Source organism: Crocodylus porosus, unplaced genomic scaffold, assembly GCF_001723895.1.
Source record: "Crocodylus porosus isolate Cpor-Errol unplaced genomic scaffold, CroPor_comp1, whole genome shotgun sequence".
NCBI classification, from domain to species: Eukaryota; Metazoa; Chordata; order Crocodylia; family Crocodylidae; genus Crocodylus; species Crocodylus porosus.
The window spans coordinates 81,283,475-81,310,300 of NW_017728886.1; the positions used below are offsets into that span (position 1 = coordinate 81,283,475).

Below are 26,826 nucleotides of genomic sequence, written 5' to 3' on the forward strand. Positions count from 1 at the left end.
ATCTAGTCCGACCCCCTGCCATGGCAGGAAAGAGCTCTGGGCTCCCCTTTCTCTCCCAGTTGTTGCTGCTTATCTCTGCTCCAGGAAATGGGACAGTGCATCACAGCATGGGTGGGAGAGCAGAGGATGAATGTGGGGGTGGTGTGATGCAGCATGAGGAGGACATGCATGTGCAGTACAGCAGTGAGCGGGAAAAAGCAGTATGGTTATGTAGTGCAGCAGAAGGGAGGAGGGCTTGCAGAGTAGGAGTGGAGGGAAGTACTGGGGGCGCTCACAGTGCAGTGGGTGGGAGTAGGGATGTGCAGGTTTGTAATGCAGTGGCAGAGAGGGATAGGGGGTTGTATTAGGTCCTCAGTGCTGTGGTGAACAGGAGGCATACAGCCTGCAGCCTGGGGGAGGGGGGTCTAGCTTACTCTGGTGTGGCCCATGAGCATGTGGGCCCCTGCTTGTGTGGCCCACATGGCATTTGTTCTGTTGCTGCTTGGAGGTAGGACTGTGTTGCTTTAGCTTGATATAATGATAATGTCAGGAAAAAGTGTCAAAAACCTTGCTAAAGTCAAAGTATATCACATCTGCTGATCTCTTTCCCATCCCCTTCCCCACACTATAAGCCAGGGGCGGGCAATTATATATTTTGGGCAGAGGGCTGCTTACTGAGTTTTGGCAAGCCATCAATGGCCACATGACAGGCAGCACGGGGCAGATAAGTATTAATTTTCTAAATTTTTTAGGGGCCCTGCAAGCTGGTTAGACTGGCCTAACAGGCCCCAGGCTGCATTTTGCCCACCCCTGCTATAAGCAGAGTCCATTTCTGGGCTTGAAAAGCAGTCAGGTTGGTCAGGCATGACTTGCTTTTGGTGAATCTGTACTGGCTCTTCCTATCACCTTGTTCTCCTCTAGCTGCTTCAAAACAGATCGGTGAGAACATGCTCTATAATCTTTCTGTAGAGGTCAGGCTGATTGGACTGTCATTCCCTGAATTCTCTTCTCTTCCTTCAAATGTAGGTGCTGTATTTGCCCTTTTCCAATCATGCGGGGACCTTACCCTCCACAAGTTGCCAAAGGGTGCAGCTCCATGAGACACTACTGCACAGTAGTGTTGGTGGGCACTAACCGTGATGTTACGCTACTGTGCAATAGTGTCTAGGAAAAGAAAATGCGGGGATGCTACCACACAGTAACACTGATTACTGTGCAGTCATTTAGTACTTGGTTATGCAAGTACTAAATGACTGCGTAGTAACAACTGTGCAGTCCACCACTTCTATAGATATGGCCAAAGAGAGTAGCTAATGGTTCTGCAATTACTACAGCCAAATTTTTTTCGGTACTCTTGGTTGCATTCCATCCAGTCCAGCCAACTAGAAAACATTCAGCTTCTTTAGGTAATCCACAACCTTTTTTTCCAATGTTTTGGGGCTGCTTACCTCTTCCCTATGTTTTCTGCCAACTGCACTTATCAACTGATAGCTGCTCTTTTGTGGTAACAGTCTTGGAGGCATAATGGTCTTGGAGCAGTGATATTTCCTACCTGTCCAACTGATCCTTCTCGTACCTTCTAGAAATTCCTCCTTCCTCCTTTACTTGCTGGTGCTCAGCAAATCTACTCTGAAGAAGTGCTAAAACGCAGCTTGGAGAAACTTCCTACAAACTCACATTCAGACTCCTCTGTTCGCTGGGTTGTTGCCAGATTTGTCTTGCTGAGAGGAAGTTACACTACATCACAACTGTTAATGGCAGGCCAATTTTTTGGGTATATTAGAAAGGCACCAGGTGGCCTTAGTAGTTCAAGAATAATTGTTTTTGCAACAGGAGTTTTATTAGATGCCTAATTAGCATAAACAATGTAAAATCTACAGTGCCCTACAAGAAGATGGCTTTCATTTTTCACTAAAAAAAATATTCCTTCTTTTTACACGCATCTATTATAAGAATGATATAACAAGAGTAAACAGAGTAAACAAGTACTCATTTGAAAGTGTAAAGGGAGTATTTGATTTCTCTCTGGTTTCAGATTTCACTATAGTTTTTTTTTCATGGTTTTGTGGAAACTTGGGAAAACTTGATCAAAAAGGGACTGAGGGTGGTTGTCAGCATGTCCATGGTTGTCAGCGTGTCCGTGGAGTACCCCCTCTGTTTTTGTGTTTCCTTCCTGCCACGACTTGGAGCTTAAAGAAATAAAATTGGGAGGAAGTGATTGTTACGAGAGGAAGCACCTGCAGGAAGTACCACGCTGAAATAACTTGGTTTTCTCCTTTCTGCTTTTATTCAGTGGTTTGCAGGTTTAACAGGGAATTCCCCTCTTGGGGGGGGGAGGGGGTAATCGCAGTCTGAAAGGTTAATCCTTGGTCTCCACTGGGTCACCCTCTGTGCTCAGCAGAGGATCTCCGGCCCCTTACTTAGGACAGTAAGTGAGGTAGTGTGCCTACTTGCTTGTGGCGACGTTGAAGGATCAGTGTTCACAGGGTCCCTTCTGTGTCCCCTGCCCTGCGAAGGTAGTCTCTGGGCTTCTCAGTCTGGCCTGAGTCCTCGCCCGCTCCCTGTAATTGGAAGAAAGTAAAGGAAAAAAAAAGAAAAGTTTCCTTTTGTTCTGTTCCCGCCACTAATTGACTAATTAGCATCTTGTTACAAACGCTGCTTGTCATCTTTTGCTGTGCGGCTTCAGTGTGCAGGCTCCACGGCTCTCCCGCGATCGGGGCTTGCTTTCTCAGCCCTCGGCATCCCTTTTCCCTTGGGGTCCTGGAGTTACCTGGACTCTTCAGGGGTCTGGGCGGGGGTCATCCCTCCTGCTGCCACTCCGGTTCAACGTAGCGTCCCCGATCCTTAATGCTGGCTGCGGCTCCAGCCCGCGGCATGGCTCTGCTTCTCCCTACGCTCACTGGCGTTCCAGTGGACTCAAGGTAAGATACGGCAAGGTCTGGGTTCTGAGATCCCTCTGATCCTACACCAGGGTCCCTCTTCCCAGATCCTTCTCTCAGGAGGGTCTTCCTCACAGCCCCTCTCTCTCTCTTTATCTGTGGTGCCCGAAGGCTCCTTTCTTTTTCTTCATCTCCTTTTTATCCTTGGGGGTTTAGCCACCATTGGCTCCTTAGGGCCGGGGCCTGCCCCATGGTGAAATTATTTCCAGCTGCCCCCTTTCCCTTAACAGCAGGGTCTCAATGAGAACCCTGTTACAGTGGTAGTTATGCGTTAGTCCGTATTTTATATTCTCAACATTTGTACTTAACCTAAGTGTCTAACTACAACCCATAGTTCTGCAGTGCTCTTCATTTAGCCTAAGCTAGTCATTAGATTCAGCTAACATTGGTATAATACCAGCAATGATCTGTTGATATGCAAAATAAGTTCTTTATATCAGTAAGTAATGTAATGTATGTAAAACTTTCTAAACAGAATGTGATGTAAAGTGATGTATGCAAACATTTATTTGTGGACACTGGTCAAAACGAATTGGTCAAAGTCTAGATGGAGTTCCATGAGTCAGTATCAGTCACTTGGTTAGCAAGAATCATAACCTATTAATTAAATAGACAGCCTTGACATTAATCATCCAGACCTTGAAAGTTAATGCTTATGGATGCTAGCTGCTAGCCGTACCATGATTTATAAAGTAAGAAATTTTTCTTGATGCTGCTTTGGCAAACCACTTCACACAACTAATGCTCTTGTGTAGCAAAATGCCTTGTAAAGAACAGTCATAATAAAATGCTGTAAAGGTGTGGCAAATGAAAAAAGGAACACGTGAAACACCTGAGAGTTCTGCAAGTCCATATGTAGCAGGCCATTCTTTCTCAGAATGCAACAAATGAAAGTCACCCTTTAGAATTATATATGTTCTTTTCTGAGACCAGATCAATCTCTGTCATCGCTACCTTCTTCCTCATAAAAGGTGCATGATAGGAAGAGGCAAATCTTGATGCTGTGAACAAGTTCAAATTCTTCCCACTCTGCCTGGAACTTAATTTCAAACTGTTCTATACTGCCAAATTTGAGTTGACTGTGGTGATCATTTGGCTGATTTTCCAAGCTAAATCACATTGGCAACTTTACTTGAATCTGTTCTTGTTCCATCATCCACAAAAACACAGCTTGAATCCTCCTTGCAACACCTCTTGGCATTCAGTATAAGTACCTGTTGTTATGTCATTAGTACTCTGACCTTATCTACCAGCTCAGCAAGGACTCCAGACAAGAACATGGGAGTGGTTAAATTTGTGCGCAAGTATTCAGAGGTCAGCTGAATATAGTTAAGGCTTCTGTAATTTGAAAAGGCCATGGTTGGGGTGAAGTGGACAGTTGGCACCTCTCCTGAAGCTGAGGCAGTGGCAGAACTTGCAGAGCATTGTCTTCCAAGGGCTGTGCTGCAGACAGCTTCACCAAGAGATGTGTGTATGTGTTGTGTTGCACTGCACAGTCAGGAGAGGCCTGGAGCAAGTATAGTGCCACAAAAGCGGTGAGCCAAAGGGATTATATTAGTGCACAAACCTCTGCAAGCTCAGTAGTGCCCTTCCTCCTAACTGGGAGGGAAATGTGGAATTTCTTAAAAATAAAACTCATGTCTTTTGCGTTGGGCAATGGACCTATGGAAAAAATTAAATCATCTCGATGAAGACAAATGAATCGCACTGTTACAGTGACTAACAGCTAACAGTGAATAAACCTTCTTGGAACACCTTATCTAGTGCTTAAAGAGGGGGCTAAAAAACATTGGACTTGGTGTCTCAGTTGCATAATATCTTAACTGACAAGGTGGTTCAGAAGTTAAATGCACCAGATCCAAAAGGAAATTCACCAGTTGACAAACTTTTTAGAAAAAAAACTAACACTGCTAATGACTTCAGAGATTTTGAAAGAAAGGTGTCTGTCAAACCTTCAACCTATGGAGGGAAGATCTGTAGAACACAGTACATCATCCATTTAACCTTCTCATTCTGGTAGGGCTGGAGACTGAATAGATTTTGGAAATAACTCTTTTGCCAACTATTAATAATTAGGTGCTTTCTAACAGTACATTTCTGCAATCGGTTGTTTTTGGTATAAAGGTTAATTATGGAAAAATCCCTAACCTTCAGTATAGTGTTTATCTTAATTATATTTTTCCATATCCTGTTTTTTTAAGCTTTAATTCTGTATCGATCTGTAATACCGTCAACACTTTTTACCTTCTATCTCCTGGTTTTTTCCTACCCGTTCTAAAAGTTAGTTTTTACTACAATTCAGTTGCTCATGTGGGGGAGTGTTCTCTTGCGTACAATTATGAGTTCTCATTTCAGCTATCAGTAATGCAGAGATTATACTTGTATGACAAAAACAGCTGAGGAAGGATGCAGTTTTGTCAAGACACAAAAAATGGGTATAAATGTGGAAAGAATTGCCACAGGACTTGCCCTAAAACTTTATGAATTAGAGCTAACTTCAGCAGCATAGAAGTATTTGGATATAAGGAGAATGGAACACCTATGTATCTTACTAGACTGGATTCAAACCAATTGCAATTTATTTTGTTTACAGTGGGCGTTTCAATGCCTGATGCTACGTCACCATAGGAATGTGCTATGGCACTATAGTGTTCAGAGGTGTCTACATGTGACAAGCAGCTACTTCGCTGTAGTGGCAAAATCCCCCATTATAGTGGACTGCTATGGCAAAGTAGCTGCTAAAAATAACTGTGTGGCATGTGTTTAGCACAGTACAGGTGTTACTGTGCCGTGCTTTAGTACTTACATTTGGTACTTCCTTTTTCAGAAGACACATTGTGTGTGTCTACACATTGCCTTAGCTGTGGAATCCTTTTGGAAGTACTAAAGCACGGGTTTTCAACCTTTTTTTAGCAAGTGTACTCCTTGTGGTGGTGGCAGCTGGATGGGGTGCTGCTTGCACACGACGAGCACTACTGCCAATTACTGCCCCGCACTGCTGCTGCAAGTCAGCAGCCCATGGAGCCGCATGTGCAACTGGCTATGGGAAGGTGGCATGGGGTGATGGCAGCGGCAGCTGCCATGTGCGACCCCCTGCTTCTTCCCCCCCAGCCCTGCTCCTGGGAGTGGGCATATAAACGCACTAACCCCTCGTGCCATTGAGACCCATGCGGTGGCCCAGCAGCCATTCAGAAGAGCAAGCTGGGGTGGGGAGTGGGGATGGCAGTATGCCATGTGGGGCAGTGGTGCCTGGCGTACCACTCCCCCAGGTAAGAGGCGAATGTAGTAGGGGAGATGCTGCCATGGAGCCCCAGGGCACACTCTGTCCTCGCCTGCTCCTGCCTATCCCCAAATACCTTTCTAAATATCCCTAGGTGTACACGTACTCCTGGTTGACAACCCTTGTACTAAAGCATGGTGCAGAAACAGCGTCACCATAGGGCACTGTGTAGACATGTCCAGAGTGTCTTCTGAAAAACATCAGGGGATAAGCAAAATAAGTAGTCATCAGTCCTTCCTTATTCATATCAAGTGGGCATATTTTGAGAGGGGTTCCACTAGAATGTCTATGTATTAGGCCTGATTCTGTTCAACGTTTTCAATGGCGATCAGGAAATAAACACAAAATCAGTATTGATAAAAGTTGTAAAGGGCACAAAGCCTGGTGAAGCACTACTTAACTATGAGGACATGGCAGTAGTGCAACATAGATTTCTCAATACATTAGGTACATTCAAACCAAATGCTCAATAATATAGCCAAATGTGCAGTGACACATCTAGGACTATGGAATGAAGGCCTTTCCTATGAATGAAGGACTGTATTCTAGAAAGCAGTGGTAGAAAATTAGTTATGGGTCAAAGTTTACAAGCATCTCCTGAATTTGTACTGTGATACCATGTTGCAGATGAAGCCAGTTATGATCCATGGTAGCAACAGCAGGCAATTTATTACTTCTGGACAGAGGAATATTCCATACTCTTCTGGTACATACATTTTTAAAATGAAAAACAAGCAAAGAAGAGCTATAAAATATGATTCCACAGCTAAGGAAAATGCCAGAGAGAGACTTGGTATCTGAATCGAATTGTGAATTTATCAAAAAGAAGATTGAGGCATGACTCAGTTTGTGTGTTTTATGGATGAAGAAAATACTGGCTTTGAAGGGCTCTTTAATTTAGCAGAGCTGCATGCTAACTAATAGCTGGAATATTAAATTAGACATTCAGATTAGAAATAAGGAACGTATTTTTAATAGTGAAAGGGGATTTATCATTGGGACAAACTACAAAGGGAAGTGATGGATTATCTGTCTTTTGGGGTGTGTCTACACAAGAAGTTTACTGCAGAGTAGACTAATTAGCTCCGTAGTAAACATCTCGTGTCTTCACGTGTGGTCCTATTGGGTTGTAGGAAACTAACTGCAGCAGAGTGGTGCTTGTAAATGCAAGTACTATTTTACTGCAGAGTTATTTAATTAGCAGCAATATGTGTAGATGCTGACCTGGGCATAAATGGCACTCAGCCCAGCCAGCTCCTCTGCCACCCAACATCTGCCTGAGCCTGACCCCCCCCCGAGCCTGGGCCACACTGATGCCACCAGCGAGAGCCCGGGCCTGATCCCTGTAACTCCTGCTATGCTGGGGCAGCTGTGGCTGGAGCCTGGAGGTCCCCCTGGCTGCTGCAGGGGGCAGAGCAGGGCAGGAGCAGCCCTAGTCTATTCTTCCCTAGCTCAGTTTGCTGCTTTCCTGGGCACACATGTAGATGCTATGCCCTGAAGTAGTTTGCAAATTGCAAATTGCTCCACAGTTTATTCAGTCACATTAATTGTGCAAGCCCTTGATGTCCTCAGATCAAAACTGGATGCCTTTCTGGAAGATCTGTCTCAATCAAATATGTTGTTAGGTTCAGCACAGGGCCAGGTAAAATTCAGGAGTCTGTACCATATGGGAGATCAGGTTGGGTGGCCTTCAAACCTAAATATATGGATCTTATTTTCAGTTTCTTTGTGTTAATCCATGTCAAATACTAAGTGGAAATGAATCCTGCTGCTAGATGGCTTAATGTCCATCTATGTAGCTGTGATTATGGAGTGTTGATGCATTGTAGGGCCATTAGTTGTCCTATTTGGTATTTTTTGGCCACATCTACACAAGATGCTGACTACGCAGTTCTTACTGCTCAGTCATTTAGTACTTGCACACACAAGTACAAAATGACTGTGCAGTAATCAGCATTATTGTGCAGTGAGTGTCCCCACACAGCTTCTTGGTGATGCTGACTGTGCAGTAGCTCATTACTACTGTGCAGCAGCGTTGCATCACAGTTTGTGCCACGTGATGCAACTGCACAGTAGTAACGAGCTACTGCGTAATCAGTGTCTCGTGTAAGTGCAGCCTTTGCGTACTCATAGGCTGTGCTGGTGAGAATCCCTAACTTGAGAACCAGCATGTGAGAGGTACTTTATACTTCTCAATAATCACTTTTCTCTTGTTATTTTGAGTTTTCAGACCTGATAGCCCTTTTCTTCTTCTCCCTGGCTGGTTCTTAGTAAGGAGTTGTCCAAGGAAAGTTTAATACCTCCAAGCTGCTAAATTATTATGTGTGGAGCATTGTAAAAGAACAGTGTTTTCCAAATGCATAAAAGATAACTCCCTTAATTCTGAAGAGATTAAATTGAAATTGGACAAGTCTCGAAATATACAGTGTTGGTGCAAGAGGGCATCAGTAGGCAATATTGGTGAAGGGATAGCATTTGAGAGGTTTCATGGAAAAATGTGGATTTTGATAAAGGGATTGAAAGACTACGGGAAAGACTATTCAGTGTGTTGGAACTAGAAAGTTCTCTGAAGTACCCGAGTCATTAAAATTACTTTAAACTTGAGATGAGAGATTTCAAAGACAAATGAGAAGATCAGGATATAGTGAAGAAGGAAATGAGAGCAGGGATATACATTTGGCATAGGCAAGTTTGTGCAGCTTCTGCCATGGTTGACTGATGTCAGCTGAGGAAGAAACTGTGGCTTCCATTTAACACTCTGGACTCTGACCACGCTTGTTGAAAATTTGCAGTGTTTCCTAATATTGGTTTGCCATATTCTCAAATTAAGAGGCAGTAGTAGAATTGCCTATTTGGCATGCATTCCACAGTGACAAATGGATGGGAGATTTCCTTTTCAGAACAGATATTAGTCACTTCATAAAGGTCTGAAGCCTTGTGTGTTTGAGGACTATGCCATTGGCTTCATTGGAATTTGGATCAGTTCCAATAGCTTTTCTGTAGACCAGAAAGAGTGGAACCAAGTTTATGTTGATTGGCTTTTACCTGAGTCAGTAACATTGAAGGCAAATAACTACATAATTGATTTTTAAAGATTTTGTAGACATTAGGGCTGGAAGGGGCCTTGTGAGATCATTGGGTCCAGCCCCCTGTCCAAAGGGCAGGAAGTCAGCTGGGGTCAGATGACCCCAGCATGATAATCATTCAAATGCTTCTTGAATGTTGCACTACTTCTGGGGGGTCTATTCCAGACTCTCGAGACTTGGGCAGTAAAGAAGTTTTTCCTTATATTCACTCTCAAACAGTCTTCTAACAGTTTGGACCTTGTCTTCACTTGGGGTGCCCTGGTAAACAGACATTCTCCCAGGTCCTGATGCATACCCCTGATGTACTTATACGCTGCCACCAAGTCCCCCCTGAGCCTACGCTTCTCCAAACTGAAGAGTCCTGTGCCTCTCAGCCTTTCCTCATAAGGCCTGCTCTGTTGACCTCTGATCAAGCGTGTGGCTCTCTTCTAGACTCTCTCAAGCTTCTCCACATGCTTTCTAGTGTGGAGCCCAGAACTGGATGCAGTACTCCAGCTGCAGCCTCATCAAGGTCGAATATAGCAGGAGGATGACATCTTGGGTCTTGCTTGAGATGCATCGGTAGATGCAAGCTAGGATTTTATTTGCTTTGCTGGCTGCAGCATCACATTGGTGTTTCACATTCATCTTGTGGTCAGTCATGACCCCCAAGTCTCTTTTGATTAGCACTGCTGAGCCTATAGGTATGATGTGGGTTCTTTCTCCTGAGGTGAAGGACCTTGCATTTCTTTATGTTGAATGTCATCAGGTTTTGATCTGCCCAACTTGCAAGCCTGTCCAGGTCGGCCTGAATCCCCAGCCTATTGTCTAGAGTGACCACACTTCCCCATAATTGATCTCCAAACTTGGTATTGTCTCCAAACTTGGCCAGTTTGCTGCTGGCCCATGTTCATCTTGGCATCAGTGATGACTCCAAGATCCTTTTCTGCCTCTGCACCAAGAAGGGAGTTCCCCAGCCTGTAGGTATGGTGCCGATTGTTCCTTCCCTTGCACCTTGCACCATCACCTTGCACTTGTCGGTGTTGAATCCCATCCTATTCTCACCTGCCCACCCTGTAACCTGTCTAAGTCTGATTGCAGCCTATTCCTCCCTTCTAGCATGCCCACATCCCCCCACATCTTGGTATCCTCAGCAAATTTGAATAGGGTGCTGTTACCCCCTCGTCCAACTCGCTGATGAAGATGTTGAACAGTGTGGGTCCGACGACCGAGCCCTGTAGAACCCCACTGCCCACATCCCTCCAGGTTGAAAATGACCCATCCACTGCCGCTCTCTGGGTGCGGCCCTCCAGCCAGTTGGCGACCCATTTGACTATGTGGGTGTTGACATCACAGTCCCCCAGTTTTCTAATGAGAACGGGGTGAGAGACAGTGTCGAAGGCTTCCGAAAGTTCAGAAAGACTATGTCCACTGCTACCCCTGCATCTAAGGATTTGGTGACCTGGTCATAGAAGGCCACCAGGTTGGTCTGACAGGATCTGCCTCTAGTGAACCCATGTTGGTTGCCCCTAAGCATAATCTCCCCTGCTGGCCCCTCATGGACATGTGCCAGAATAATTCTCTCAAAAAGCTTACCCAGGATTGGATATATTATATGCAAAAGAATAAGGTCATATATTCTGACACAAACAGTAGAACATCAGAACCAATAGCTAAAAAAATGCCAAGTAATGGGGTTCAGATACTCTTTTCTCATCTTCCTAGATCCCTGTATCATTTCTTTTCTCTCTCTCTCTCTTTTTTATAGTAAAGTATATTATGAATATGAACTTTCAAATACTGGTCTTCCGCTCTTTTTAGGACTGATCTGTCCTCAAATAGTATGTCACAGCCTTTCGTTCATGAAAACTGTGAAGTCAAATTTACTGAAATAATTTGGATAACTGCTTTGTATATCACCATCTGTAAATCTGACAGAACCTTCCAACTTGATTCAAATGGTGTTAGTACAGGAGATACAAAACTGAGGAATTCTTTCCTGTCGTATTGCAAGGCTCATTTTTTTGGTCATTTGGGGGGAAAATTGATAGGATTGGAAAGAGGTTCATTTGGATCCTCAATCAGTATTTCTATTAAAAGAATTTCTGGTTTTAATATGATGTTTATTTGAAGACCTGAATGTATTTAATTATATTAGAAAGTTTTATTTTCTTATTGAAAAAACTTTTTGAGTAGATGTTAAAATAACGAAATAAATGTAAAAATGCTTACATTATAACATGCGGTGTACGTGTTATAAAGACATGCATTCTTCTGTGGAGGTTACATGGTCAGTGGATTTAATTTGAAATTGTGTGTTTTTGTGTGCCTAGATAACATATATGTAGCTGCATAATTGCAGTTTTTGGCATTTAACATGCAGTTTGGAATTCTGTTTGATCTGGTGGAATAAAATTGCCCTGCACACATACTTTCAGAAGTACGATGGAGGAAAAGGAGGAGTCCTTCTGTGTTTTAGCCGCTTAGTCCCGCAGGTAGGGCATTTGCCTTCAGAGTAGGAGACCTGAATTCTAGGTACCTATTACCCAAAAATAAATGTGAATTTTCTAACAGACTGCTCCAACCATTAGGTTATGGGCTAAGCCTGTCCTCTCTACACCTGTTCTCTTGAAGCTGGATCCACTGCTGCTTATATTTAGTGTTCATAAGAGCAATGGAAAAGTTCCTGTCCCACTGGGAGCAGGGCCCTTCTAGGCAGTATGTGTCACACTGAGCCATATACTCAGCCATGGTGCACTGAGCCATATACTGGCTTAGTTTCTTTCTCTTGGTCCTATATGTCTCCCTCGTCCAGGGCCAACTTCAAAAAGAGTGCTGTAGAGGGGTCTGTATAAAGCTTGGACTGTGGCCTGCTGCTTAGAAAAATTTTCTACGACACAAGAAATGCAGGTTCCAATCCCCACTGGATAAAGGAGGCCTAGAACATAGATGTTCAGCTCCTGCCCTAACCACTAGGGTAAGAGGGCACCTTGCTCCAGACTGCACTGTTGCTGAGCCTAAAACTTTGGAAGTTAGCTGGCGATCCTATTTCGTGGTGCAGTCCTACTGTTGCTTGCTTAGTGGACATGGACAGGTGAGTGCAGAGCTGAATTGCAAACTACATAAGTGCTAGTAACTGCCATATAAGCACATAAAAAGAAATAAGATTTAAGCCAAAATGCTTATATGTGGTAATAGACTATCAGGAAAGATGAGCAATTTGAGATTGGGTTGTCTGAAGTTGGCAATTTAAGAGGCGTGATTTTCAGAGGAGTTAGCGCTTGTTCACTTCCATGCTTACTGTTGGTGCTCAGCATAAATGAAAATCTGGTCTCTTATTTTGATGCCTAAATATGGATTTAGACACCTATAGTTAGGCTTCTAAGGGTGCATCTGCACGTTCATTAATGTGCTGTAGTGATGGCACATGAAGTTTAGTACTTGTATAAACAAGTACTAAATCAATGCACAGTTACTGGTGCTACTGTGCAGTAGTGCTGGTCCATGGCTTTAGTGATGCTACCTGCGCCTAATACTACTGTGCAGTAGTGTATTAGCACAGTTTTTGCCCTGTGCAGTTAGCATCTTGTGTAGATGCACACTAAGATGCCTAGAGAGTGTTGCTCAAAAATTTAGATATGAAAAATTAACATCCCTTCATCAGCTTTATTTGCTCCTCAATATCATTTTAGCATAAAGGTATGTTTTAAGATAGTTACGTTGCTGATTATCCACAAATGTTGATTTTTTTTTTTTGGTAAGCTAATTTATCACTGATTTACAGTGACATCTCTCTATTATACCGAGAGGCACTAGTAAGTATGGTATAAAGTAGAGCATAAAATATATACTAAAAATACTTCTGGATTGGAATCTGCATTTTAAGCTTAAACTAAGATCCTTTCCTCCCCTGAGAACACACCTCTGCCTCAAGCCAGCTTATATTTGGAAAATGCGTGCAGAATTCAATAGTTTTGGTAGGCAGGCTTAGAGGACTGGTATCATGATTAGATCAGTAATGCCAAATACTGAATGTCTGTGTCACTTTATTTCCTGTAGAGTTTAAAAAAAAAAAAAAAGTTGTATAGTATTTAGAAGCAATGTCTGTAATCAATTAGAAATCTAGACTTTTCCTTATAGTAGTGTTTAGATTCTTGAGTTGTGGCTAATCATAAAGAGTATAAGTATCCTAATTATTGTTCTCTAAACTCAGAATTCTGGTTTTTTGTCTGTATTTTTGGTGGTACTTATTAACAGGTTATTACATAATTAAATATATATGAACTACTTTCTCATGCTGAAAATCATTTTGAAATTGACTGCTGGTGGTACTTGCTTGGAATTCATTTATCTAACACTGTACGAAAAAGCCAAAATTCAGCCCTCTGCATCCATCCAGGCTAGCAGAACTACACTGGTTTTGCTATACTGGAGCTATGACATCAAGGGATCCAACCACAGAAATGGGTCTGTTTAGTCAATATGTAGTTATATTATCAGGCTACACAACAAATTTCTAGTATAGTTAAGTTAAATTTAATGTCTTACGTACTTTGAATTATTTTCATATGATTATAAAACAGTGAACCTATATATTGGACTGGATTAGTAATAAAACATCAACATATAATGCAATACTTTTTCTTTTCTTCCTAGAATATTTTCCTTCTTGGATATAGTTACTTTATGCCGATGTGCACAAGTTTCCAAGGTACAGTATTCACTTTAGTTTAGACATTTGTGCATTGAAAAGAACTATTTAATTAATTATCAGTAAAAAAGTAGGCGGCAGATGAGGGCCTTAGAGATCATTAAAGGAATATTTCTGTTGACTTTAATGAACAATGGATCAGAAACTATGGACCCAATCCTGCCTTCAGAGACGCGAAATTAATCACTAAAGTATTTAAAATGGGAGGGAAGGGAAGGGGACGGGACAGGAAATGTCACAGTACATGCTGTGTTTCTGCAGAAAGGATTAAGCCTTTTTTGGCATAATGGCACTTGTTTTTAAAGCTTGTGGCTGTATTACAACATTTTTCAGATTTTTTTTTTTTTTGCTTAAAATTCCTTGTAGCTTTTGTTAATGTGCAACGTGTATTTGAGGAGTGTATGCATCATTTGTGTGCCACATAATGAAGGTATTGAGATCTACTAGTAGTAGTAGAGTAAAGGGGACACAAAAGAGGACAATAGAAAAAGCATGTCAATACATATTTATGTTCAACTAGTCTTAATTTTGCCTGATTGAAAAATGTTTTATTTTTACATGAAAAATGTACAAATATATACAACAGTATTCATATGCTGAATTATATTACTGAACTTCCTTTATGTGTTGTTTGCAAAAGCAGAATTTTTAATTTTACATCTTTTTTCAGAGAAAGATGAAATGTTAACTGTAACCATTTTACTCCTCATCTTTGCAAACCCAGCCTGTTATTTCATTAGATTTCGCAAATTAGCACCAGGTTCTGTTATTCCCTCAGCTAAAAGTAGAGTGCTGCTGAAAATAATATTGAGGCTCCCCCATCATGCTTTTTTTGTTCTTTCCCCAGCAGCTGCCACATGTTAAAGTACTCAGCTCTAACCAAAATAATGTGAATTTACTAAAATTGAGGCTCATATTCTTGTATAATACAGTATATTTATGACTCGAATGTAAATCAGCATATGTGTGCACATCTAAGCCAGAATATGATCCTTAAAATCTGAACACACATAATCCTAGGGTTCAAAAGATTATCCCACAAAATTTGCTTTAACTACCTACTTCTAATTACTAGTCATTTTAATTTCATAAAAATACTGAGAGTTCAGTGCACTGATAATGTTGATGGGGTGGGGGGAAAGGTTATTTATGTATCTAGATTGAGAAGGTTTATTAAACATGTATATGTTTTTTAGGCATGGAATGTCTTGGCTCTAGATGGAAGTAACTGGCAAAGAATAGACCTTTTTAACTTTCAGACAGATATAGAGGTTAGTAGTATGTTTACCCTTCCAACATTCTTCTTAAAGGTAAACAAATTATTTTAACTATTCTGTTAATCTTTTTTATAACATACACATCTTAATTTTAAAATACAATAAGTTAATGCTCTGAAGGAGTGAATAGAAAAAGCAAAAACTGTATTTGACTCAATTTTTTATGTTTTGTATCTGAGTTTTGATCTTCAGCCAAATGTCAGATAATTTATTTTGAAGTATTTCAAGCACATATGGTATTTACAAAAAAGGTATGGGACTGACAGCATAGAACACTTAAGATTTCTGTTCACAGAAAAGGTATTTATAGAGAACGAAACTGTCCCTCTGAGGCTCTTTAATTCTAAGACTCTGAGAATTCCTTCTAGGGTGTGAAAGGTTTTATTTTAAGTTTTAAATTGAATTTTATCCCTGTGCAGTCTCAGGCATCTTTCTGTGAGTACCATATTATGTTGAAAGTAGGATAGACATCCATTAACTACGAACTGGGAGTTTAAATGACAACTTCAGTTCTTATAGGCTGCTCAACTGGTAAATAACTTTTATTATTGCTGATATGGGCTGGAATACACACGGCCCTGTAGTTCATTATGACTTTTGTCAGCAGTTGATTCCCAATCCATATCATAGATTTGAATCTTGGCAGAATCTGAAAATCAGGGAGATGTCTATGAAATCTTTATCCATATATAAGAAGAGGACTAGAGCAGTATTGTATTTGACATGAAACATGACTTTGTTATAAGTGACCAGTATACCAATGAATAAACAACGTGTGTCTTAAAAAAAAAATTTTTTGAGGGAGAAACTCAGAAGCTAGGAAGCATAACTTTACCTTGCCTTACCTGAATCTGTAAGGTATATTTAGTGAATCTGATGCTAGGAATCCAGAAGGAAGTAGTGTCTTTCTCCTTTGGATTCCCTGTTTCAAGGTTTAAGTTTTCATCCTATGTGAAAAGATTACATAGCTAAGTACAGACAGTCAAAAAGCCCAAGGCTGAATTGATTATATCTTTGCAGGTTAGTCTGAGATGCACAGATAAGCAAGTGAACAGACATTCACTTTTGATTCCAGAAATGCAGCCATAAGCCTGCAGTGGCCCAGGCTAGAAGCTGCGGGGGGTGCTAGAGCATGCCACCGTGCTTGGCAGGAGCAGACAGCTTGGGCCAAGGCATCCTGGGATGCTGGGGGACTGTGAGTTAACTTGAATCTGGAGGGGATCTGGGACAGAAGTTCAATAAACCAATTTAATCTAAATCAGTTAAGTCTGATACTACTTTCATCCAGGTTTATCTTAAACTGGTTTCAGCCATTTTGAAAGCAGTTTATGTGCACTGAACTTCTGTTGTGATACAGATTTGAACTGCCTTCTGATCACTTATGCCAGTTCATGTGTAATTTCTGTCCCTAACCCATATGATGATTAATGGGTACATTTTGTTAAACATTGTTCAAAACTTTAAAAGTCTAGGAATTCGTTGTCTAGGAATTCTTTCAGTACTACACGGTTATTTAAATTGGAAGCTACTGATTTGTGCTTTAAAAAGTCAACATTAGATATTAGTGATAAATGAGGATTGTATTGACATGAGGGACCAGATTCGATAGTCTGCTAGCTTTTAAGTATATTAGTACAGGTTGGCAGTCATTAATGGCATTTCTTATTCATTTGCCCATACACATGTTGACAACACTTCCATTTCTCATTTGAGGATTACTAATAATCGCTTTCAGGGCTGTAGGTTATAGCCATGTTGGTCTAAGGACATAGGCAAAGTTATTTGGGTAAATCTGGTATCTTTTATTAGATCAACTCAGATAGTTGGAAAAAAATTTTTTGCAAGCTTTCAATACCATTAAGGGTAATTGTACCCAAAAGCTTGCAAAGAAGATTTTTTCCAACTATTTGAGTTGGTCTAATAAAAGATATCAGATTTACCCAAAGAGCCTTGTTTGCCTAATAATTACTTTAGAACTGTGCCTTTCAAAATAATCATTGTTTTCACATGTTGCTGTTGTTGTAATGCAGATCCTTTGAGATATGTAGAATGGCTTGGGAATGTGGCTAAGATGAAGTTGGGATCTTTTCTATGTGACCCTACTGGGGGTAACGTAGAAGGCCCTACTGAGTTCCTATTGTGTCATCACACTAAAATCTAATAACCCAGTATCATGATATGGTTTATTTTTTAGTGTAGGTGATCCTTTTATTACTTAGATCCAGAAAAGTTGTTTGGGTCAATATGCTGAGTTTGAGCACATAAGAAATTTCAACTTATCTTTTTATTTATTTATTTACAGCATGTATCTAAGGCTCTAAGCACTTTACAAAACCTTACCAAAATAATTCTAATGACCCCTTAAATACAGACATTCACACAGGCATAACGATAAGAAAGAAAAGAGCTCACTGGATATCTTTCCAACTCGGAAGAGCATTATTTTGAATTATTGTTTTTAAAGAGCCACAAATTGCAGTCTTGTTTATTCATTATTTTTTACTCACTGTTACTTCCCATTATGTCATAGTAGTGACATCATATGCAACATCAAATGGTGCTTGTCTGATGATAAAAGTGAAGAACCATTGTTTATTGAAATCTTCATATTAAACACTCATTTGGTAGAGAATACAATTAATGAATAAAAATTGATCTTGTGTACTGCATCTGGAAAAATGGACTGCCTTAAATGTAAGCAGAACGTTTCAGAGGTTCCCATGTATGACAAGGTGAGGTACTGAATATGAGTTGACAATGGACAAGCACTTGTATTTTGCAAGTTTCGTAAACAGTGCCAAGAAAAAGACAAATTTAAGTTACAGTACTTATTTTCTGACATACACCTCCTGCTTTCAAAGCACTCAATACTTAATGCTGGAAGCGCCTATATGTTTTTAAATATATTTTGCAGATTGCCTTTAAGTGAGCAACAGACTCTTTCAAAGGAGCCTAAATTAATTCTTTAAGACTGATCGTTTGTCTAAGTGTTTTTGTATTGGCATCTATCATGAATGACAGATTTATGCAGGCAAACTTTTTTTTACATGTACAGATGAATATTCATAGGTACAATTTCAGGTGAGTCTTTAAAGCTTGTTTTGAAAGTTTGACCCGTAGAATGTTAAAGATGGCTAACCATGTTTAGAAGTCATGTGACTATTGAATTTATAGATCCATAATCTATGCCAATTATTGGCCACTAATTGAAAGTGTAATCTTATTTTTAAAAAGACATATGGTACGTCAAGCTTCCCTTTGGTTTGGAAGATATTCTCAATAGGGAGACAATGACTGATGCAGTGTAACTTTCATCCTGAAACTATTTTTAGTTAGAAGCCTATAACTTTACTTCATCCGTGTCACTGTAGGTTAATGCTGCCCATTATATACATATATGTATTTAACAAATATGGACTTTATTTGGCATTTAGGGCTTTTTTTTTCATTTATGTTGAAGATATATTATAGTTAGTTTATTGTGGTGATTTCTTTTTTTTAGAAATTTCTAGAAGTACTTTTCTTAGAAGCAGTGCTGATAAATCAGAGCTGAGCCAGCTTTAAAAACTCCTATCACCTCAGGAAACATTATCAGTTTTAGTTTGGTTAATGTTTCATTGCTCTAATTCATTCATAAGTAATGTAAACAGTCTGTTACTGAGGAGCAAGAACTGAAGCATCCTAATAGAACAAAATGTAGACACATAATGTGAGCTGTTTCTGCAAGTAGTGAATTACAAAGAACTTGTATATTTGTGGAATTGTATATTTGTTTCTTTCACTTCAGAACAATTGAAAGCATTCAACACAGTGAAGAAACAAAATTTTTGTTATATGATCTGTAATTTTAAAAGTATTACCTGTTTTTTTTAATTTTTGCTTTTCTTATGCACTTAAGTATTCAGTCTTTTAAATTAAATGATCAATGTTGTAATTATTTTGTTTCTGTAGTACATTAAGGTTTCAATTGCCTTTTTAAAATTAGTGTATGTTTAACTGATATCATGGTCAATGATATATAAACTTCTGTTTTTTGTTTTAATTTGTTGTTTATTTTCCCCACAGAAAATTCAGAGCAGGAAAAAGGGATGTTTTATAGTATCATAATTCACTTTAAAGGGCATTTTAAGAATAATGCTATTTTTAGTTTGCATGTTAAAAGCATTATGCCATTCAGTAGTTAGACATAAATAAATAGTGTCCTGGAGCTAATGCCTGCAAGTTTTGAAATGCAGAGTGCTGTATACAATATATGTATGTCCAGGGGCTAATGTGGGAAGAGTGGGAGAATTTGGCTTAAATTTATGTCTAACTGTAAGGTCTGGTTCTACTGTTAGATAGCTGAGAACTCAATGGGGCATCAAATGTACATCCATGTTTGCAAGATTGGGGCCCAAATATATATGACTTTATTTCAGCAGTCTTTTATCGTTAAGTTTTTTGCTGGGACAGTAAGGCTAAGCCATAAACAGTAGTTTTCTTTTTTCTAATGTTGCTAAAAGGTTCAGTCCAATATCCCATAGACTTTAGTAGGAGTGTGTTCATTTAATTCAATGGGAATTGGATCCACATCTTTAGTAAGCAAGTGTATTTCTCAGTAGAGTTAGAAATTTTTGTTCTGGACTGGAATGACTGGGATCAGGGCTCAACACTCAAATTTTGTATTTGTTTAGAATATTAGATGTGTCAAAATAAATATATTAAAGCTTTCTTAATATCTAATTTAAGGGTCGTGTGGTAGAAAATATATCCAAAAGGTGTGGTGGGTTCCTCAGACAACTCAGCTTGAGAGGCTGCCTTGGCGTTGGAGACTCGTCCTTGAAGTAAGTAAAAACTTGGAAAGTTCATCAAAACATTTTTGCATATATCTTTTTTCTAAAAGCAGGATTCGGTTAGTCTCATAATATCTGCACATATGTAGCCACTAGAGGTGCACTGATACAGCGATCCCATATCAGATCGGCACCAGTATAAGGAAAATTGACAGTATCAACAATTGGCTTTTTTTGCTGATGTGGCTGATAATGCCACTGATAAATGCCCTGTACATGCACAGCTGCAGAGCAACACACAGGTGGTCAGGAACACAGCCCAGCAAAAGATTGAGGCCCCCACCACGCTCCTTCCCTCTCCACTCCCCTTTCACCACAACAAACTTACTGGCCAGATGCTGCTCTCCATGGTACCTGGCTGCATATTGGATCAGCTGATATGGCTCGTTAAAAATCAGCCATTGGTATTGGTCCAAAAATTCTCTGTCAGTGCACCCCAAGTAGCCACCAAGAGAGCAAGCAAGAAACATAACTAGTAATGACTTAGTGAGATTATTTCCTTAAAATTAAATTTTCTTAAAATTCCTTTCTTAAAAGGAATTAAAAAATTAGAAAAGTGTCCTTTGTAAGACAGGTGTCTATTTCATTCTCTTGTTATTGTTTTACTGTTGCTTTTTAAAATATTTTTAATGATTGAAAGTATAACATTTTTCTAGACAAGCTAATTGGCATGTTTACAAAATAACTTTCTGATGTAAATATTCAATGTGTTTGAATAGTGACCAGGGCAGGGAGAAGGCCCTGGTTTCTAACCTGGACCCTTGTTCCCAATGGGGCAGAAACTTCCTGACTTTACTGCTTTCCATCCATTTTATCCAATGACTATTAAATGCAAGGAGCAATGGCTCAACCACCAAAGGAGCACCAGATCGTGATTAATGACTGAACTGTGATGGTTAAGGCACTGTGCTGGGAAGCTAGAGAGATGCAGGTTCAGAACCCCTTTGGGCAAGTGGGGCCTCCCACTTCCCAGGCAAGTTCCTTGATCAGCAACTGGAGCTAAAATCTGCTACCCCCAGCATAATTTTTACTGGAACTTGCACAGAAACGCAGCTACATATGTACCCATGTACCCATAATTAACACATTCAGGCTAACACGTCCACAGCATAAAGCAGTGATCAAAAATAGCCAAATAGATGGCTAGAAAAATGCCACTTAGATGTGCAAAAGGAAAAAAAATTCTACCCTAAGACCATGTCTACACAAGACGCTACTGCACAATGATTACTGTGCATTCATTTAGTACTTGTATAAAGCTAGGGTTTATACTAGTATAAACAAGTACTAAAAAATGCGCAGCAACCCAAGTTACTGTGTGGTAGCAACAGCGAATGCCTTTTTTGTGATGCTACTGTGCAGTAGCCTAGTACTACTGTGCAGTAGCATTGCATCACTGTTTTTACCATACGATACTACTGCAGTTGTATCGGGCTACTGCTCAGTCAGTGTTTCATGTAGAAGCTCCCTAATCATTTTGATTCATGACTACTGCTGCTGAGAGAGTTCTTTGGACTCTATCCAGTAATCTCTTTTCAGGAATTTCCTCCTAACATTGGCAGAATGGGTACTGATGGCTCTTCATATGTGAGGTTGGGTCACACTTCCAATCAAAAATCCCCTGTATTTAGCTGCATATAATTTTGCCAAACTTTGACCATTTAGGCTGAAACTTCCCATGCTGAATATCTGCTTTGGACTGAAATGGTTATTGAAACTTCAGGTAAAATGATTTCAGTCACCTCTGGAAAAAATAATGTGTTTGTTTTATTGAGGAAGCTCCAGCTTCTCCATGCTTTTGGTAGCAGGGAGTTGAATCTGAGATGAAGGTGTCACCGCTGCATTATAGATATGAAAATTTGCTCAAATTAGGCCAAGTTATAAATGAACTTTTGAAAGAAAAGTTCAGTTCATATATAGTCAGTAGAGATTTGTTAGAGACTAGCAGTTAAATCCTCTAGAGAATCTTTCTGCGCCTGAGTGTGGTGTATCCTATCACAGGTATTATGCAGCAGCTGGACTACACTCCACATTCTGTTTCCTGGGGATGCTGGAGCGGAGGAGGGGCCTTTATTTGCACTTACCTCTTGGCTGCTGGGAGCCACTTTGGTGGCAGACAGAGGAACTTTGTTCTAAGTGCTCCTTCTGATGTGCCCAGGCAGGAGTGGAAGGACATAGCACAATTTAATGGAGAAAGGTGAAAAAACAAAAACTGATGGAGAAGGAAGAAGAAGAGATTTCAGGAGCAAGAGCAGAAGGACAATGAAGTTGGAGATGGTTGAGTAGGCTTGGGTGGATGAAAAGGGTGGATATGGGAGACTGGAAAGGGTGGGTTAGAAAAGGGGCAAAGAGAGAAAAGCTGAGGGAGGAGGAAGAGGAATAAATAGGAAAAAGGCAGAAAAAGAAGGTTTTTGGATAGATGTAGGGCTTGTGGATAGAAGAGTAGAGAGGCAGGAGCCATGTTTAGTTGGGGCTGGGTTGGTTGGGATTGGAGCATAAGGGAGGAATGGAAGGGGATGGGACTAGGTGTAAGATAAGATCAAGAAATTTGAGATATGAAACAGTGGGGGAGCAAGTACAAACTCTAAAAGGACAGATGGCACAAACTTGGACTATTGGGGAGCGAATATAGGAGCGGAGAATATTGATGGAAAATGGATGGAAGCAGAAGGGACACAGAGAGGTGGGGTCTAAAGGGGTTGAGGATTGCAGTTTTGTGTCTTTTTGTAGATTTAGTTACATTTTCATAATGGACCATTAATTGAATTCTTCACTTTCTGGGATTTGAATGTGAGACAACTGGGGTTAGCTTAACAGACTTCTGAGCACTAAAATAGATTGTAATTATACTTAGCATTTTTATAGCACTTTATAGTTTGGAAAATAAGGCCTTGGGTATTGCAGATTGGGCTAAATTGGGTGAACACAATACATTTGACCTTAATAGCTAAGTGTGAGTTCCCTAGCTCTAAAATAAGGATAACAACACCATCTAATTTCACAATGATGTTTTGCAGACACATTTATTAGTAATTGTGGAATAGTCCGATGTTATGGTGAGCACTGTGAAAAGGCCAACATGGAAATTAATGGTTTGTATGTGGTGTGAATTAAGTAAGTCCCAGACTATACTTTAAATGTGGAGAATAATGAGAACACTGAATAACTACCCATTTACTATATGAGCCAAGGGGGTCCTATAGTAAATATAGTCTGTATTTGTGTAATTAAAACTTACATCATAATGTACATGCCAAAGTGTCTGATATAAGGTTGCACAGGCTGCCATAATTCTGAAATTAACCAATTTATGGGTGCCTGACTTTGCAATGTTTTTTTTAAATAGTATTTTGGACATAATTTATATATAGATGTATACACATACTTTGATTTGATTTTTCTTACCATTCACTGTGGCATTCTTTGGGTCAGTAGAATCTAGGATCTTGCAGATTTTCCGTTTTACAGGATGTCATGTTTTTTCACTAGAAAATTTGTATTCTTTTAAAATAATTGAACCATATGGAAATTCAAGCAGTTTTTCCTGATTGGTTAAAAATCACCAAACTGTTGCCAGTATGGTTTCATTTTCCTTTATAAAACAAAAAACGAAAAACAAAACAAGTGAACCACCAGCCAAAAAATCAACATTTTAAAGTTCAAGTGTATCTAACATAGCCACATTTCCTTTTCAGATGTGTTGGGTCAAAATACTAAATATTGAAAAATGACCATGAAGGACCAAAGCAACATCATTTAAGAGGAAGTCATGATCACTAAAAGAAAAGTTTGTTATAGGATAAAAAGATTTTTAAAAAATCAAGCCAGCTAACATTAGTGTTTAACATGCATTCATGGAGAATCTTAAACTTTTTTTCCTATTTGTAATACCAGTGTAAATTTTAAGTTTAATAAAACATTTCCAAGAAGTATTTATCCCTTTATTTTCTTTCTCTTTGTTCCTCTTCCAGTCAAACTATCATCTGTCTGGAATAAATTGCTCAAAGTCCTTTAGCCATGTATCTATATCCTTGTCATTATAATATGAACAGTGAGGTTTAGAGTAAAGACATCAGATGTTCCTAAATGAAGTTGGGGCCCACTTAAGTATGTTTGATCCTTTTCAAATCATGAGGCTGGTTTCTTATTCTTTAGCAACTTGGTGTTTGTTTAGTAAATAGGCTTTTACAGCCTTTCTCCTTTCTTGTCTTTTTCTGTTAGAACAAGTTGCCAGTGTTGACATTGCTTTTTCAGCTGTTTTTGATTCTCATTACAGAACGGTACATGAAATTACAGATAAATTAGCTAGAAAGATATATAAAATATTCATGAAGTCATACAAGTAAATGATGTAAATTGGAAGTAACACAAGGTTAAACGACACTGTTAACATGATGATGGCAAATGCAGTAATTTTCCAAGCAATTTAACAAGCGCTGTTTTCCCCAAATGTGGGTTTCATTGCAGTAAAGGCTGGACATGAATTTTGGAATAGACATTTGGAGGAGTCAAGTGGAAACTATCGCCTATATAAATATTAGCTGTTTCTTTTATTTTCCCCCCATTGTTTTCAGTCTGTACCGGAGAGCCAGGAAGTTGTTACCAGCTGAGTGTATTGTAGAATATGTTAACCAAGGCAGAATTCCAGACAAAACTGCTTTTGAGTGTTTCCTCCAACTGTGCCTGTAAAAGTCATACAGTTGGAGGAAACATGAGCATAAAACTTTGTTCTGAAATGCAGTGCAGCTGCTAACTTTCTCTTCATCTCTGCAGCCTCTCTTTTTTTGGGTAGCAGAATGACAATATGTACAGATTTTTTAACAGGATAATGACAGCAGTCATTTTTGCAGTTTATACCCAGCTGATGGTAGAACTGCATACGCAGTTGTGGATGTTGATCATGAATGAGGGATTTACATTAGTAGTTACTTTGGGACCCAGTTTTATAATGTATTGGACACTTGCAATTCCCTTTGACTTAGGAAGGATGGGTTCCTAATTGTGGCCCAATAAAGGGTTCAGTAATAGTAATTAATAAACATTATCATTATTTGTTTATTTCTGTTTTCATTGATGGTTTGTGTTAATGAAGCCGGTAGGTCTGATGTATGGTAGAAGTAAATCAGTGCCTTAAAGTTTGAGAAAAATATGAGCTGTGTAGTTTTTGCAAATTGACAGAGGTAGAAACTTAAATTAGTAAAAGACAGGATCATCTGCTGGCAGAGTTGTCTGAAATTCACTTTATAATTCATGTGGCCCACATGTTAAAAAAAATGGCTGTTTCTGAATATTAGATGGAAAAGGTGGAGATGAGAGCACACTCTAGTGACTGAATTGGTATTTGCTCTATATAAAATTTGTTAATTGTCTAAATTTACCTTACTGTTTTAGGACCTTTGCACAGAACTGTAGGAACATAGAACACTTAAATCTAAATGGATGTACAAAAATTACTGACAGGTAGGTAAAAGGCTTTTTCACATGATAATGCCATTTGAAAAAAGTGGACAAAGATATTTTTAGTGTGTCTGCTGTTTTGCAGCACGTGTTACAGCCTTAGTAAATTCTGTTCCAAGCTGAAACATCTGGATCTGACATCGTGTGTAGCCATCACAAACAGTTCTTTGAAAGGTTTAAGGTAAGGATATTCATTGTTTGTGTTATGTATTAAAGGAGCTATTCACAATTTAATGCAATAATTTTTTTCAGTGTGTCTTGTACCTTAATAATGTATATCAGTCTGAGCTATGCACTCTATCGAGCATTTGTAGGATATAATGCATGGTTCTTGTGTGTGGTCTTTTCCCATGGTTTTTCTGTGAAGTTCTGGCACAGTTAGCTTGCCATCATGAGTTTCTAACAGTGTATTTAATTTGGGTTTCCCACTGTTATGACTATTCTAAGGTTGGATTTAACTATATGTATTTTTTTTTAATTCTCCCAGTGAGGGTTGCAGAAATCTGGAACATTTGAATCTTTCCTGGTGTGATCAGATTACGAAGGATGGTATTGAAGCACTGGTGAAAGGGTGTAGTGGACTAAAAGCACTATTTCTTAGAGGTTGCACACAGGTATATAACTGCTTGGATGATCCTTCTGACGTAAAACATGTATGTTCTGGTATTTTGAAATCCTCCATGACTTTAGAAAATGCTGTTTTGGTGTTATAGTCATTTTGGTTTTGAATATTACAAGATATGCATGCTGATAGCAATGCTTTGCTTTTAATTTATTTCTCCCTTCTTTCCTATTTTATTCTTCACTTGCGCAGTTAGAAGATGAAGCACTGAAACATATTCAGAGTCACTGTCACGAGCTTCTAATCTTGAATTTGCAATCATGTACAGTAAGTATATGAAGTTTGAAAGAGTACTTTCTACTTCTGTGCACACTGGATCTAAATATTAGGGCTGTGTGAAGCTTCAGTCCCTGATTCAATTCAGCAGAGATTCGGCTTGATATGGTGACCAAATCTCTGAATCCGAATTGAATCAGGAGACCCTTTTAATCGCTTCGAATCAAATTGGAGCCCTCCAAATAGATCCGGAGAGATTCAGAAAGATTCAGCACATGGACACAGTTTTAAATGTTTTTTCTACATACCTCAAGGTACCAGGCAGCTCGTGAATGCTGAGATGCTGGGGAGGATGGAGCATCCCACAGGAGTGTGGTGGGGGGGGTCCCCAGCGTGCTCGGCAGCAGACCCAGAAGTGGACCAGAAGCACTTCCAGTCCACTTCTGGG

At 39.6% G+C, this 26,826-nt stretch overlaps 1 protein-coding gene across 5 annotated transcripts in view; it reads left to right on the forward strand.

Moving 5' to 3' along the window:
- The window catches only part of FBXL2 (F-box and leucine rich repeat protein 2), a 99,054-nt gene that overhangs the window by 34,938 nt on the left and 37,290 nt on the right, over positions 1-26,826 (forward strand). For 3 of the 5 annotated variants that reach the window (XR_002101636.1, XM_019537707.1, XM_019537725.1), the window contains exons 3-9: positions 13,920-13,974; positions 15,171-15,245; positions 19,980-20,074; positions 25,475-25,543; positions 25,626-25,721; positions 26,028-26,154; positions 26,355-26,429. Coding sequence is in view for 4 of the 5 variants with exons in the window: in XM_019537707.1 (XP_019393252.1) it covers positions 13,920-13,974; positions 15,171-15,245; positions 19,980-20,074; positions 25,475-25,543; positions 25,626-25,721; positions 26,028-26,154; positions 26,355-26,429 (592 nt within the window). In the remaining variant the exon portion in view is untranslated. Of the gene's footprint in view, positions 1-13,919; positions 13,975-15,170; positions 15,246-19,979; positions 20,075-22,084; positions 22,281-25,474; positions 25,544-25,625; positions 25,722-26,027; positions 26,155-26,354; positions 26,430-26,826 lie in introns of those variants that run through there. The other 2 variants (XM_019537717.1, XM_019537733.1) reach the window with 2 other exon arrangements.